The sequence below is a fragment of the Heterodontus francisci genome, chromosome 20 (genome assembly GCF_036365525.1).
Source record: "Heterodontus francisci isolate sHetFra1 chromosome 20, sHetFra1.hap1, whole genome shotgun sequence".
Taxonomy (NCBI): Eukaryota; Metazoa; Chordata; class Chondrichthyes; order Heterodontiformes; family Heterodontidae; genus Heterodontus; species Heterodontus francisci.
In genome coordinates, this window is record NC_090390.1 from 52,553,936 (window position 1) to 52,570,841 (window position 16,906).

General features: G+C 40.9%; 1 protein-coding gene across 1 annotated transcript in view; it reads left to right on the forward strand.

Annotated features, from left to right (window-relative positions):
• Nucleotides 1-16,906, forward strand: part of LOC137380938 (putative pre-mRNA-splicing factor ATP-dependent RNA helicase DHX32) — a 39,287-nt gene that overhangs the window by 18,688 nt on the left and 3,693 nt on the right. Inside the window, exons 4-11 of the mRNA XM_068053346.1 lie at nucleotides 7,547-7,792; nucleotides 8,928-9,027; nucleotides 9,567-9,733; nucleotides 12,311-12,314; nucleotides 13,750-13,941; nucleotides 14,459-14,608; nucleotides 14,845-15,035; nucleotides 15,533-15,714. Of these exons, the coding sequence (XP_067909447.1) occupies nucleotides 7,547-7,792; nucleotides 8,928-9,027; nucleotides 9,567-9,733; nucleotides 12,311-12,314; nucleotides 13,750-13,941; nucleotides 14,459-14,608; nucleotides 14,845-15,035; nucleotides 15,533-15,714 (1,232 nt within the window). The remainder of the gene's footprint in view (nucleotides 1-7,546; nucleotides 7,793-8,927; nucleotides 9,028-9,566; nucleotides 9,734-12,310; nucleotides 12,315-13,749; nucleotides 13,942-14,458; nucleotides 14,609-14,844; nucleotides 15,036-15,532; nucleotides 15,715-16,906) is intronic.

Below are 16,906 nucleotides of genomic sequence, written 5' to 3' on the forward strand. Positions count from 1 at the left end.
TCCTCCAATGCCTCAATTTTAAAACACTCAGCCTCATGTTTAAAGCCCTTCATGACCTCACCCCTCCCTATTGAAGTAACCTTCTCCAGCCCTACAACCCTCCAAGAGTGCCGCATTCTTCCAACTCTGGCCTCTTTTATGCATCCCCACTCTCTTTGCCTCACCATTGGTGGCTGTGCCTTCAGCCACCTAAGCCCTAAGATGTAGAATTCCATTCCTAAACTTCTCCACGTCCTTTCGCTTCTTTAAGACTCTCCTGAAAACCTACCTCTTTGACCAAACATTTAGACACCCCTCCTAATATCTCTTTCTTTGTCTTACTATTAATTGTTGTCTCATTTCACTCTGTAAAGTGTCTAGGGACATTTTTCCACATTAAATACACTATATAAATACAAATTGTTTTTGAGTCAATGACATTGTTTTTGTTGTTGAGAGACTGATGTTGGCCAGGTCATGAGGAAAACACTTTACTCCTCTTTGAAAGTACTGTCATGCAGGCCCCCACCTGCCAAGAATGAGGCACATTAATTTTGCCATATGAACATTGATTTTAAAACTGTTACTGGAGTGAAGAAAGAACTTGTTAAAAAAACCCACCCTTGGCTGGAAAGACATTTGCATATTAGTAGACAGTGCTTGGAAGAACAAAGCAGCTATTTCCTGTTCCAATACAATCCACAAACAGACGTGGTCAAACCAGTTAGTCACATGACTAACCTGCTTGGCAACCTGGGTTTTTCTGAATTGTACAGTTTGAACTCAGGGATGGGAGACAGTCTGTTTGCTCCTGAACTGAGTAGATCTCTCCTGTCTGCTCCCATCTCTTTCTCACAAGCCTCTGAATCCACTGAAGGCACATAGAGAGAAAAGTCTCCTAAAGTGAACAAGGTTTAAGAAGAATACTTGGCCCCAACAAAAAGCAAGATCTACATCCAATCAAGGACTCTACAGTGAGCTCGAAGAACCGTAACAAAACCTCTTCAGATATTGCCTCAAACCTTTGCACTTTATTTTACTTCTACTCTTTGCTGTCTCTGTTTGTATATGTGTATTGCATATGCATGCTAGCGCGGGCACGTCGTGTATCCGTAGGCATTAACCAAATTAGAGTTTAAGTTTATTAAATTTCAACTTTTCTTCTTTAAACCTAAGAAAGCCTGTTTGTGCTGGTTTCTTTGCCTTATAATTGGAAAGCGGTGAACAAGGATTCACCAAGGGGGAGCTAAAAACACAGTGTGTTTGAAATAAAACTGTGTTAGAGTAAGACCAGGTGAAGGCTGAAAGGGACCCCTAGATGCCTTTCTCACCTGGTCGTAACAGAAATTTGGGGGCTCATCCGGGATTTTACCCACAGACAAATGAGAGAAATTGGAAGTGGGAAGAAATTGTTACCAATCAAAAAAGAACAAGATTTCAATACAGGTTTTCTTGTGGTTGTGTGTGATTGAATACTAACATGTCTGCAACTGAAGCTAGTAGCTCTCCAAGCCAGGGTGAAGTAACTTGGGATATGTTAAAAGCACTGTCTACGGAGGAGTTGAGGAAAATGGCTGAGCAGTGTGGGATCACTGTACCTGGCAAGGCTAGGAAGTCTGAACTCTTAAGGCTAGTGACCAAACATTTTTCCCTTGAATCTGAAGAAGCAGAAACAGGGTTAGAAGCAGAATCCGACAGGGTATTGTTAGCAAAGATACAATTGGAACAGAGGAAACTTGAATTTGAGGAAAGAGACAGGGAGAAAGAAAGAGCCTTCCAGAAGGAACATGAAGAAAAACAAAGAAAGGAGAAGGAACGAGAGAGGGAGAGGAGAGAGAGAGAGAGAGAGAGAGAGAGAGAGAGAGAGAGAGAGAGAAAGACTATTCCATAAAGAATGCCAAGAGAGAGAGTTGAAGTGGTTTGAGTTAACTAGGGGGTGACAGAGTAAACCCAGTGAATACATGGCCAATATAGAGGACATAATTCAGGGCTGGGTACCAAATTGTTATAACTAGCTCATCTAATCCCAAAATTCAATGAGGAAGATGTAGAAACATTTTTTGTGTCTTTTGAGAAACTGGCAAGGCAGCTAAAATGGCCGGCTGAGACCTGGTCTCTTTTACTACAAAGCAAGCTAACTGGATAAGCCCATGAGGTTTATTCCCTGTTGTCAGATGAGAGTTCATCAAATTATGAACTGACCAAAAATGCTATCCTCGGGGCATATGAATTAGTGCCTGAAGCCTATCGCCAAAAGTTTAGAACCCTCAAGAAGCAAGCTAATTAAACTTATCTGGAGTTTGAAAGAAGTAAGCAGCTGGCTTTTGACCAGTGGCTGAGGGCTCTTAAAGTATAGCTCAGCTATGAGAGTCTGAGAGAACTAATTCTGTTAGAGGAATTTAAACACGCTCTCCCACTCTCCATAAAGACCCGTGTAGAGGAGCAGCGAGTCCAGAGAGCCCGGCAAGCGGCCGTTCTGGCCGATGAATTTGTTTTAATTTATAAGTCGGTTTCCCAGGGAGAACCTTTCCTGGTCACCCCCACAAAATCAAAAAGGACAAAGGGTGGGAAGGTGATAGGAGCCCAAGCAGTCCTGGGAGAGAAAGGAAAGCAGGAGTCATAGGGGGCCCTCCTCTAGCCAAAAAGGAAGGTGCTGTGAGCAAGAGTGAGACCCGGAGACCTGTGTGCTTCCCTTGTAATGAGGCAGGGTATTTAAGAGCTGACTACTGGAAACTAAAGGGAAAACTGCTAGGGTTAATCAGAGCATACCCGCTCAGTGAAGAAGGGAACCTGATGGAAAGCACAGCAGAACAAGCTGTGGCTTTAACTGCAGTAAGAGTGAGGCACAGGAAGCTTAAGGCTGCAAGTGCAGGAAAATTTAACAGGATTCCTGAAGGTTATCAGGGTTTTGTGTCTGAAGGAAAAGTAACCCATCCCCCTCGAGTGGGACACGCAAGCCCATAGTAATTCTCAGGGGCACAGGGGCCACTAGATCCCTTTTACTGGGAAAAGGCCTGACCTTTCCTCCCAGAGAGTGCAGTGAACACCAGAATGGTGGTGAATGGTATTGGAGGGCAGTGTATGCCTGTACCTGTACACTGGGTTCACCTAGAATGCGACCTAGTTTCGGGACCGGTGACCACAGGGATTGTCTCTGGTTTGCCTGTGGACGGAGTTGACATGCGCCTCGGTAATGATGTGGCAGGGGTGAAGGTGGTAGCCCCCACAGTAGTGAAAGAAAGACCACAGGAGGTCAGAGAGACAGGGCCGAGGCAGGAGACAGACCCCTGCAGTTTCCCTGAATGTGTAGTGGATCAGGCCAGGATCAAACCAGTTCTCCCAGAGGAGACTGCATTGGCACTGCAGGCAGATGACCAGGTCTGTCTGTCTGAGACTTTCTTTGGAAAGTTAGGAGACCCAGGGAATGAATTAAATGGATTTTCCCCAGGTGAGGCTCAGCGAGCCAACCCAGTATTGCAAGAGTTAGCACAGGCTGCCCAGTCTTAAAGTAAAGTAGAGGGAGTCCCTGATTGCTACTATTTAAAGAATGAGGTACTGATGAGGAAATGGAGTTCTCTTCACAGACCTGAGAGCAAGGAGTGGACAGTAGTTCACCAGTTAGTGGTGCCGCAGAGGTACTAGAGAGATATATTAAGAAGGGCCCACAAGACTGCAGTGGCTATACAAGCCAGTATACGAAAGAACAAAACACGCATCAGACAGCAGTTTGACTGGCCAAAACTCCACAAAGATGTGATGGAGTACTGCAGGAGTTGCCACATGTGCCAGGTTGAGGGGAAACCCCAACCTAAAGTGAAACTTGCACCCCTAAGTCCTGTACCAGTGTTAGGAGGACCCTCCAGCAGAGGGCTGGTGAACTGTAAGGGATGCCCGCCGAGAACAAAACAGGCAGGCACAAGTCTGGCAAAAGTTTAGAAAGGGAAGGGGAGAAAGTGACCAAGAGGGCAGGTTAAAGGAAGTCCGGGAGGAATCCCTGATAAAATCCCCTACTGTCTGGTCAGCCAACAGCGAAAAATTTGAAATGTTAGACCCCACGTCCCCCTTTGTAACGGCAGACACTAGAAGCACTCCACCAGAGTTGCTTACAGCATTTACAGGAGTCTGCAGAGACAAAGAAAGGCCTCTAGGGGGCAGAGAAACCAAGGGTGATGACTCAGCTAGTCGAAGTGCCACAGGAGAGTGCAGTAGAGTCTGCACAAATACTTGCAGGCAGGTGTGTTCCAGAGGACGAAGGGGAGATTAGCAAAGAATCCCCCTCCACCCCCGCAACAGTCAGAACTAAAGGGAAACCACCCATCCCCCGTTTCAGACATCAACAGGAACAAAGACCTTAGACTGCCATGGAAATGGGCAAATGGAAGAGAAACATCCTGAAAAAAGAACCACATGTTTATTGGGATGCCAAAAAAGGGGCGATTTTATTAAGTTTTAAGATTTGTGAATGAATGAGAGAAATGCATGGGTTTTTTCTGTATCTTATATTTTTTCTTGACCCCTTTTAATGAAATGCACTTTTCTCAGCGCATTTCATTCTCCTGGGTGTCGAGGTGTCATGCAGGCCCTCACCTGCCAAGAATGAGGCACATTAACTTTGCCATATGAACATTGATTTTAAAACTATTATTGGAGTAAAGAAAGAACGTGTTAAAAAAACCCACATTGGACCCTTGGCTGGCAAGACATTTGCATATTAATAGACAGTGCTTGGAAGAACAAAGGAGCTATTCCCTGCTCCAATACAATCTACAAACAGACGTGGTCAAACCAGTTAGTCACATGACTAACCTGCTTGGCAACCTGGGATTTTCTGAATTGTACCGTATGAACTCAGAGACGGCAAAAAGTCTGTTTGCTCCTGAACTGAAATCTCTCCTGTCTGCTCCCATCTCTTTCTCACAAGCCTCTGAATCCACTGAAGGCACATAGAGAGAAAAGTCTCCTACAGCGAACAAGGTTTAAGAAGAATACTTGGCTCCAACGAAAAACAAAATCGACCTACATCAAGGACTCTACAGTGAGATCGAAGAACCGTAACAAAACCTCTTCAGATATTGCCTCAAACTTTTCCACTTTATTTTTCTTCTGCTCTTTTCTGTCTCTATTTGCATGTGTGTATTGCGTATGCATGCAAGCACGGGCGCGTCGTGTATCCGTAGGCGTTAACCAAATTAGAGTTTAAGTTTAATAAATTTCAACTTTTCTTCTTTAAACCTAAGAAAGCCTGTTTGTGCTGGTTTCTTTGCCTTATAATTGGAAAGCGGTGAACAAGGATTCACCAAGGGGGAGCTAAAAACACGTGTGTTTGAAGTAAAACACTGTTAGAGTAAGACCAGGTGAAGGCTGAAAGGGACCCCGAGACACCTTTGTCACCTGCTCGTAACAGTACTCAAAATAATTTTTTATCTGCTTTACTTAATTTGTTAAATAAGCTAACCTAATGCTGACACTGCTAGTATAACAACAGCCATAGTAGGAATCTCTTTGTATTTTATTTTGACATCCCACATAACAGAAAGCAACTGTATTATTCCAACATATCACATCACACTACAGTTAGTTTTATATGGAAAAAATACTTTAATGAGAATGTGCTTTCAGTGATGTCCCAAATGTGTTGTTGTCATTGAATTACAGTTTGGAGTAGTCCCTGTATTTTGGACAAATGCAGCATACTGCAAGATCTCACAAACAGAAAACATATGACCAATTTTGGTGCTGTTGGTTAGGGGATGAATTTTGACCAGAACACTGAGTTCAGATAGTACCATGAGATCTTTCACATAGATTGAACCAGTACACTACCTTCATTTAATATGTCATCTGAAAGACCATATCTCAGACAATGCAGGACTCTGACTCGTGTCAATTTTGCTCAGGTCCTGGGTCTTGAACCCATAATATTTGACTTGGAAGCAAGAATTATGCCATTCTTGAGCCAAGCTGACCTCTGGTTGAAAGCTTGTTGTGGGATGTTGGGCTAGATTCTAATTTCTAAAATCTACCCAAAACTAATCTGTGAAAGCATTATTTCAATGAGAGAGTGGTAAATCTGTCCAACAGATTCCCAAGGGAAGTGGTGGAAGCAGATGGTAATGATTCTTTTAAATGCAAATTGGATAGTTTTCTTTCAGGAAATATTTCGGAATACTATATATGAGTAATTTAAACCATGGCATATGGTAAGTGTTGCATGGTTAGTAAGAATGGGTGACTTTGGACTTAAGGTTTCCAAGGAATTCCACCACTGGGCATTTTCCTCACCTCATGTTCAGGTCTGTTGTCGACTCATTGATACAGATTGATTGCATTGATTAGTCAACAACTCCACTATTGCTGTATCATGCAACTGGCAGGATAGTAGAAGGGAAACTACGTGGACCTTAGTCTTTTTTCATCTAGCAATTTATATGTTCCTATTATCCTATGTACCTTGAATAGATCAAATGTAAGACTTAATAACTGATTCACTGGCCAGAATCAAAACTGTATCATTTTGTGGTATATTGAGCAGCATAAATTCATCTACTTGTTGGAACAGAAGCTTCCCTGCTTTTAAAAAACTGTCAAACCACAAACTGTCTAGTCACAATGCCACCGGTGGATGTACTGGCACTGATAGTTTGAGGGACACTAATAGTAAAATTCCTTGAGAACTCTAACATAACAACAGTCTATTGTATTTTTTCAGCTACCTCTTGCTGTTGACCGAAGCAGGTACTTCCAGATTGTCCTGCCCCAGTGATGCCATCAGTACTTGCTAGTAAAACAAAGACAGTCAAAAAATCTTATTCCAAGAAACATCATATAGACATTATATTACATTGCCATGTAATGTAGACAGTACTTCTGAGGTTTACAGTTTTATTTTATACCTTCCATTGCAGTTGCCAGTTTTTTTTCTTCTGCCATTTTGGTGGGGTACAGTCCCAGAAGTGCGACAGGTATTCTTGTACCTTTCAAGTGACCATTCTTCATTTGTGAGTCTTACCAGTGTTATTAGACTTTATGAGCATGGAGCATCATAACTGTGCTCAATTTGTATATGTATGTACTTTCAACAAGTTGGCAGGAAAAAAGACAGAGGCGCAAGGGGAGAGCCAACTGTGCAACAGCCCCAACAAACAAATTTCTCTGCAGCACCTGTCACTCCAGAATTGGCCTTTATAGCCACTCCAGGCGCTGCTTCACAAACCACTGACCACCTCCAGGCGCGTATCCATTGTCTCTCGAGATAAGGAGGCCCAAAGAAGAAGAAGTACTTTCAACAAGGGTCACTGCAGGGTAAATGGAACAGTAACTTTTTGTTTGTTTTCCAGTATTTCCATCAATGTCATTACAACTCACAGTTACAAAAAAAAAGTTCAAACATGAAACTGATGAGTCTAGACCATTGGTCAGTCTTGTGTTACAGGCCACAGATCAAATCTGGATTCTTAGTGGTCTTTATGATTGAGTCTGATCTTTTCTATGGATGCAAAATTAATTTATGTAAATACTTTTGGCTGTGAGTTACCAGAATTTACATGACATATTTATATACCTGCAGGAAATTGATGAGGCCTACAGTATAATCAGACGAGAAGCTTCCAAACTGCACCCAATGTTGGGAGAACTAGTGCCAATTCCTTTTTACCCGGAACAGAGTAGGTATGTTGACAGACCAAGTGACATTTTGGAGAAGAACTCCAAACGGTACAAACGGAGAGTGGTGTTGACCACGAGTGTGGGAGAGTCCTTACTTTGCATAGAGAATGTGAAGTTTGTCATCGACGTGGGTATGGAGAGAAGGAATGTGAGTACACCACTTTTATAGCTGACTTTGTTTAGTAAGTGTACATTATAAGTATGGTCACTATATTCCAAAGTATCGAACATTACACAGTGGCAGTCATTTGCAAATATATTTGGGCCAAGAATTTTTTATATTCTGTTGCACCAGAGCACAAAAGTGAATGTAGGAGGTTGGCACAAAGTAGAACCAAAGGAAAAGCATACACAGATAATGTTCTCCCAGCTTCCTTTACCCAACCCTTCATAACAGCTGGATGTTTGCACTCTTCCTTTCTGCAGCTGCATAACCATATCTTTTTAAGCAGAAGCCTGGTTTTCTTGCTGTCTACTTTTTTTTTATTGAGCTCTAAGGTGTACATTCACATATCATAGTCATAGTCACTACAATACCATATGAAACTGTTATACATTTTGATTGCAGTGCTCACAGACAAAAAACATTGATGTATCAAGTTTCTTAGCATGACAATATTTGTGAAGCCAAGGAATTGAAGTCCCTTACAAAAGAAGGGGACTGTGCTTACTAACTGACGTATTGATTTGGGGTTGTTGTCCTTCACTCAGTGGGTGAACTGCTGTACTTGGCAGGAATGGATGAATGATGTGAGAAAGGTGCTGACGGTGGAACATTCCACAGGATTTGCCAGTGTTTGTTAGTAGGCAGTTTACTTGTCTGAAAGCGGATAAACAATTTGCTTACAAACTATCTAAAATCTACTGGTGGCTTTTGGAGATGGCTTGGAGATTTTCTTGTGAATGGTCATACCATGAACAACTATTGACAAATTAGTGCCTTGAAAATAAATGAGGTGGTCCTGGGGGAACAGGTAGTGGGAAGCTGATAGTGCCATGTGCTGATAAACTGGATGGCTTGAGTTGATTAAATTCCAGAGATGCCCCTCTCCAGTCCCAAATCCTTGGCTTTTGCTGACATAAGCCTCAATTCCCTGGCCATCGCATTTGGAATATGTTACTAGGGGAAGATTGTATGCACTGCATATTGGGAGGTCCTCTACTTGTGTGAATTTCTCAGTAGCCTCCTTTATAGGTTGTTTCTGTGTATGTTAGATACCCAGCTGACCAAAAATGTTCTGCCTCATGACATTCTTCATTTTTGTCTATTGGTTGTATCTTAGGTTTACAATCCAAGAATACGAGCAGATTCTTTAGTGATGCAACCAATCAGCAAAATCCAGGCTGAGATGCGCACACAGATCATGGGCACAGCTAGATTGGGTAACATTTCTGGCATTATTTGATATATATGGTGTTTAAAATGAGATTATATACATCCATCAATGCTTTATATATTAAAAGAAACCTTTTTGAACTAAAAATTGTACCTATTGAACCCAGTCCAGTAAGTCAGTAGATGATGTCTTTCCTATGTTGCACTTGAGCGAGAGGGAATTTTATTCTGCAGCTTTTTGTGCAAGACATGGAAGTGTGATTGATGCTGATGCTGGGTGCCTGAAACTTCCTTCCTTGCCGTGATGAATGCAAACAAAATCATTTGGGTTCAGGGAAAAGTCATTGTCAATGCTAGTAATACTGGGGTAGCTGTGAGAAAAGGTAAAAGAAAATCTCTTAAGACATAGGGGCAGAATAACTTTAACATTATATGCATTTCTTGACACCGAAATAAGAAACACTGGATGGTGCAAATATTGTTTTTGCCTGAAGTTTCATGATAACTGCTCTTGTAGCCTATCATTTTGCATAAACAGATTTCAAAACACATAACTAAGCTATTCTGAATGAATTGTTTTCTTCAGGCAAATGTTTCCGATTATATACGGAGGAGTTTCTAAAGAAAGAGATGACTGAGCTTTCACCAGCTTGTGTGCTAGAATCCAACCTTACTCGCATGGTTTTATTCCTGAAGAGAATGGCTATAGCAGACATGGGCCAATGCGACTTCATTGATAAACCAGGTAATATTGTAGTTACAATATGCAACAAATGGGTGAAATGATTCATTTCTGAAGTGAATATTAGACGTTAGATTGTCTAAAATATCAAAATTCGGCTTCAGTTCTCTAATTCTATGCAATCTTTCCAAAAACACTTGACCGACTTTATTACAGCTGACAAAATAACTAAGTAATCCATAATTCCTAGCAAATTAATCAATTTTAGAGAATACAAATGTATTGCTAATAATTTGTGCCTAGTTCTCAACTTTTATAGCCAATGGGAGATAATCAAACCCTAAAAACCTTTAAAATAAAATACTTAATAAATATCAAAAGTATATTTGAGCTGCAGGTAGATTATTCAATTGACCTAAAAGGGGCTCGGTTGGAGATATCTGTTTTGTACTGAACCAGTAGTCTATTGAAACCTCACAACATACACTGGCATACAGTATTTGCATTGTATTTTAATTCTGATGGCTGAATTTTAGCTTTCACTGCAATTTTTATGAATTCTATTTCCACAATGCAGCCTTATTTGTATTGCACAAATCCTCTGGCTCTTTCCACATAGCCAAAACATGATGCAATGCTTAAAATCAGAAATTTTGAACAGTTACAAGTTTTAAAGTAAAATTATATATGACACATTTCTAAGCGTGCAAAAGCATTGTTGCATGATTTAAACAGACTGATTCAGAGCCTGTTCTAAGCTATTGAAAACTTTGTCCTCTTTTCTGAAAATTTATGAGTCACTGATTAATTTCTGTCAGCTGCACCCTGATTGACACAGCAATACTAAAGCCATTGTTGGGAGTCTACTGGCTTGCTTTGTCTGGGATAGCTGAGCGTGTACTGTACCCTCCAACTATGACATAAACCAAGTCTTTCAAATTGTTAAATGCAGCAGAAATGAGAAGTGTTTGCATAGGTTCACAAATTGCACACAATGAGTTCTACTCCAACTGCTGAATATGAACAAGATGCCAAAAAATCGAAGTTAGTATTTTCCTACACAGCTGCATAAAATGGCCGAATAAAAATAGTTTGAGAGGAGAAGCAGATTATTGGAATAATTCTGATCATTTGTAGAAAGTGAAAAGGTACATTATAGATTTTTTTTAAATGAGATGCTTTTGTTGCTTGATGTATGATGCCCAATTAGGTTCAAGGATACTGCACTTTAGTTAAATGTCATGAGTTCTGGGATTGGGTTTAGTGCAAACTGAAATGTAATAGCTGATCTTTCTATCAATTTGTATTCATGAACACCTTGAACCTACTCAACTACCCCAATATCAACTGGGATACAAACAGTGTGAAGGGCACAGAGGGGACAAAATTCTCGAACTGCATTCAAGAGAACTTATTTAGCCAGCACGTAACAAGCCCAACGAGAGGGGGCGCAATTCTAGATTTAGTCATCAGTAATGAAGCTGGGCAAGTGGAGGAAGTAACAGTGGGTGACCATTTTAGAGATAGTGACCATAATACAATAATTTCTAGCATAACCATGGAACAGGACAAAGATAAAACAGGAGTAAAAGTTCTAAATTGGGGGAAGGCAAATTTTAAGAAACTGGGAGGTGACCTGGCAAAAGTGGACTGGATACAGTTACTGAAGGAAAATCGGTGGCAAACCAGTGGGAGGCATTCAAAAGCAAGATACTACAGGCACAGTGTAGGCAAGTCCCCACTAAGGTAAAGGGTGGTACTGCCAAATCTAGAGCCCCCTGGTTATCTAGAAGTTACAGGGTAAGTTAAAGCAGAAAAAGAAAGCTTATGTCGATCACAAAAATCTTAATACTTTAGAAAGCTTAGAGGAGTATAGAAAGTGCAGGGGTGAAGTAAAAAAGAAAATTAGAAAAGCAAAGAGAGGACACGAAAAATTATTGGCAGGTAAAATCAAGGAAAACCCAAAGATGTTTTATCAGTACATTAAGAGCAAGAGGATAAATAAGGAAAGGGTAGGGCCTATCAGAGATGTACAAGGGAACTTATGCATGGATGCAGAAGATGTGGGCAGGGGTCTCAGAGTTTTTTGTCGCTGTCTTCACAAAGGAGAGGGTTGATGTAGACATCGATATAGATAAAGAGGAGTGCAAAATATTTGATACGATAAGCATAATTAGAGAGGAAGTACTAGAGGGTCTGACATCCTTGAAAGTTGACAAATCGCCAGGGCCGGATGGATTGCATCCCAGGTTGTTAAAGGAAGCCAGGGAGGAAATAGTGGATGCGCTGAGGATCATCTTCAAATCCTCACTAGATACAGGAGAGGTACCAGACGATTGGAGGTCTGCAAACGTTGTACCATTGTTTAAAAAGGGTGTGAGGGATAGGCCAAATAATTATAGGCCGGTCAGTCTGACCTCGGTGATGGGTAAATTGTTAGAATCTATTCTGAAGGATAGGATAAACTGTCACTTCGAAAGGCACGGATTAATCAGAGATAGTCAACATGGATTTGTTAAGGGAAAGTTATGTCTTACTAACTTAATTGAGTTTTTTGAGGAAGGAACAAGAAAGATTGATGAGGGAAGTGCAGTGGATGTAGTCTAAATGGATTTTAGTAAGGCTTCTGGCAAGGCCCCACATGGCAGACTGGTCAGTAAAATGAAAGCCCAAGGGGTACAGGGGAATGTGGCAGGTTGGATCCAGAATTGGCTCAGGGCCAGGAAACAAAGGGTAGTAGTCGACAGATGTTTTTGTGAATGGCAAGCTGTGTCCAGTGGCGTTCCACAGGGCTCAGTGTTGTGTCTCTTGCTGTTTGTGGTATATATTAATAATTTGGACTTAAATGTGGGAGGCATGATTGGGAAATTTGCTGATAACACAAAAATTGGCCATGCAGTTGATAGTGAAGGGGATAGCTGTAGACTCCAGAAAGATATCAATGCTTTGGTTGAGTGGGCGGAAAAGTGGCAAATGGAATTCAATCCAGATAAGTGTGAGATAATGCATTTGGGGAGGTCAAATAAAGCGAGGGAATACACAATAAATGGGAGGATATTGAGAGGGGTAGAAGAAGTGAGAGACCTTGGAGTGCATGTCCACAGTTCCCTAAAGGTGGCAGGACAGGTAGCTTAGAGTGGTGAAGGCGGCATATGGAATGCTTTCCTTTATTGACCAAGGTATAGAATTCAAAAGCAGGGATGTAATGCTGGAACTGTATAACACGCTGGTTAGGCCACAGTTGCAGTATTGCTTACAGTTCTGGTCACCACATTACAGAAAGGACATAATTGCTCTGGAGAGAGTACAGAGGAGATTTACAAGAATGTTGCCAGGGCTCGAAAGTTGCAGCTATGAGGAAACATTGGATAGGGTAGGGTTGTTTTCCTTAGAACAGAGGAGATTGAGGGATGACTTAATAGATGTGTACAAAATTATGAGGGGTCTAGATAGACAGGAAGGACCTGTTTCCCCTAGCGGAGAGGTCAATTACCAGGGGACACAGATTTAAGGTGATTGGTACAAGGATTAGAGGGAACATGAGGAAAAACCTCTTCACTCAGAGGGTGGTGGGTGTCTGGAATTCACTGCCAGGAATGGTGGTGGAGGCAGAAACCCTCAATTCTTTTAAAAGGTACCTTGTCATGCACCTGAAGTACTGTAACCGCAAGACTATGGTCCAGGTGCTGGAAGGTGGGATTAGATTGGGCGGCTAGTTTTTTTGGCCGGCACGGACACAATGGGCTGAATGGCCTCCTTCTGTGCCGTAATTTTTCTATGGTACTCATTGCAATACAATGTTAAGCTGAGTATGAGTGGTTGATTCTTTGCAACTTCGTTTCATTCCCAGTAACTGATTATTTGCTCAAAATTTGTAACAACCCAACTGAATTAATTTATCACCGGCTCTCTGACTTGGCAGATTAAAATAAGGTTTTCGTTAAGATACTAATTATGCATCATAGAACTGTAGAAAGAGATGGATGATGGGCATATAGATTGTGTTCATATAGCATTCTATAATGTCTGGAATTTAAAATGAATTTGACAGCCATTACATAATCTACTAAATTGCTTTTTCTACAAGCTCCTGAAGCCCTGATGCAGGCATTAGAAGACCTTGATTATCTTGCAGCCCTGGACGATGATGGAAATCTGTCAGAAATTGGAATCATTATGTCAGAATTTCCACTGGATCCTCAAATGGCAAAAGCTCTTGTTGCATCCTGTGAATTTGACTGTGTGCATGAAATGTTAACAATAGCTGCCATGGTAACAGGTACTTAAGCAAACAGTTACTTTTTTTGTCCCTTTTTCTGTTTTATCCATATAAATTCATGTAGCATAGCCAAACATGTTGGAACAAAGTAATACCAAATTGTATATTAAAATATTTCAGTATTCACATTGAATTAATGGATTACTGTTTTATTTTTGCAAGATTTATAGGTATGACAATAAAGTTTTTTTTTGCACTATAGCACGTATTCTAACACCTTGCCTTATAAACTCATCCTGCTTTAAAATGGTCAACAAATTTCAGGCATTACTATTCTGTTGTAATATTTGCTTTAATTTGCCATTTCAAAGGTGTGCTGTAAGATGTACAAAACGTTCATGCAATGTATGGAAAAATGTATCCAATTTCACATTTTGAAAAATATTTAAATACATCCTTGGAAAATTTAAACAAAGCTTTAATGTAAGCTTCAACAGAACCATTAACAAAACCGAATGACAAATTGCATCAAAATGCAACTGCTGTAACTGTTTCCTGTATTTTCTTCTTTGTAAAGCTCCCTTTTGTTTCTTGGATCCACCTCCTGGTTCAGAGGAAGTTGCACGCAGTTGTCGAAGGAAATTCTTGCATCCAGAGGGTGATCATTTTACCCTCATAAATGTTTACAGTGCATTCAAGCAGAACAAGCTAATCTCATCAAGCCAATGTAAGTAAACTGTAAAGGAAGAGGGTGGGAGGAATCTTTGCTAATTCTTGAAAATAATTCTTATTAGAATAACGTTTTCTTTTTCTACTTCAGTTTTTTAAAAAGTGCTTATTTTCCAAACTGAAGAAATTATTTTGATATGATTGACTTGACCCCTTAGCCATCGTCTGTTATACTTACTCTTTAAAAAAAAATAATTCTGCTGTCCTAATGGATTTGGTTTCGCTCTGATGCAGTCTGTGAAGATGAGAAGTGGTGTCACGGCAATTTTTTGAATTGCTCTGCTCTGAGGACAGCAGATGCCATTCGAACTGACCTACTGGACATTATGCAGCGCATTGAGCTACCCATTTCAAAACCTGCTTTTGGCACACATAAGAATTTATTGAACGTGAAAAGAGCTTTGTTGTCTGGTTATTTCATGCAGGTAAAGACTTTTAGAAACTTTTTTTCATCATTTTGTAACTGCATTTCTGGCTTCTGAATTGGGATGTTATGTTTAAAAGTACTGGGTGAATTGTAAGCATTGTGAGGAGTAGCAATGAGATGTACAGTTCCACTCAAATAGTTAAGGACCACAGCAATAATTTGTATTTCCCTCGAGTTTTTGCATAAACATTTCTGCATCCTATGTCATGTTGCTGTACTTTTGATTTCGGTCCACCTGTTCGTTGAGAGACAGTTAATCAATTGTTTTCCCTGTTAAAAGACTGACCAAAAAAAATGGCCAAATTCTTCACACAGCAAATGGCTTTGAATTCTGCTCAGTTTTGAGATGCAAATTCACAATATTTGTGAGTTGAAGTAGGAATCTATCCATGACAAACTATGGTATTTGTACATCCATATTTAGTGATGGTGTAGGGATTTTTAATCCAGTTAGGAACTGTCGAAACTATCAGATCAATGTAACCTTATTTCTAGATTGCTCGAGATGTTGATGGATTAGGAAACTACGTCATGCTAACACACAAACATGTAGCACAGCTGCACCCTTTTTCATGCTACTGTTCCACAAGATTAAAACCAGAATGGGTTTTGTTCCACGAATTTACCATATCAGAGAACAACTGCATCAGGATCATCTCAGATGTGTCACCTGAAATGTAAGTAATTAATTAAATCCCTGCCAAGTCCAAACAGAGTAATTTTATAAAAAACCTTATTTATATACATGCACATAATTGAGTGCTTCACATCTGTATTGCCTTCAAATAGTGATTTTGACATTTAATTGCATAGGTTCACCTGCACTATCAAGGGGTTGAGAGTATAAAACCAGAGAGCAAAAGTGGCATAGTGGTAATGGTACTGGACTAGTAATCCAGAGACCCCAACTAATGCTCTGGGATATGAGTTCAAAATCCCGGCAGCTGGTAGAATTTAAGTTCAATTAATTACGAATAAATCTGGAATTAAAATGCTCGGCTCAGTAATGGTGAACATGAAACTACTGGATTGTTGTAAAAACCTAGCTGGTTCACTAACATCTTTTCGGGAAGGAAATCTGCTGTCCTTACCTGATCTGGCCTACATGCGACTCCAGACTCACAGCAATGTGGTTGACTCTTAACTGCGCTCTGAAATGGCCTAGCAAACCACTCAGTTCAAGCAAAATCGCTATAGAAAAGTAAAAACAACCTGACAGGCAACCCGGCATCAACCTAGGCACTGGAAATGACAACGGCACACCTTTCCCAGTCGACCCTGCAAAGTTCTCCTTACCAATATCGGGGGACTTGTGCCAAAATTGGGAGAGCTGTCTCACAGATTAGTCAAGCAACAGCCTGACGTAGTCATACTCAACCAAATCATATGTTATAGCCAATATCCCAGACCAATGCACCAGAGGTCTGGTATACAGTCGGGATGGAGTTTCCCTGTGAGCCCTCAACATTGACTCTGGGCCCCAAGAAGTCTCATGGCATCAGGTCAAAAATGGGCACAGAAAGCTCCTGCTGATTACTGCCCTCCCTCAGCTGATTAACCAGTACTTCTCCATGTGGAAGAAGCACTGAGGGTATCAAGGGCACAGAATGTATTCTGGGTACTTTAATGTCCATCACCAAAAGTGGCTCAGTAGCACCACTACTGACCAAGCTGGCCGACTTCTAAAGGACATATCTGCCAGACTGTGCCTGTGGCAGGTGGTGGGAGAACCAATGAGGGAAAAACCTACTTGCCCTCACCCTCATCAATCTGTCTCAGATGCATCTGTCCATGACAGAATTGGTAGCAGTGACCACCGCACAGTCCTGGTGGAGACGGAGTCCCATCTTCACACTGAGGATACTGTCC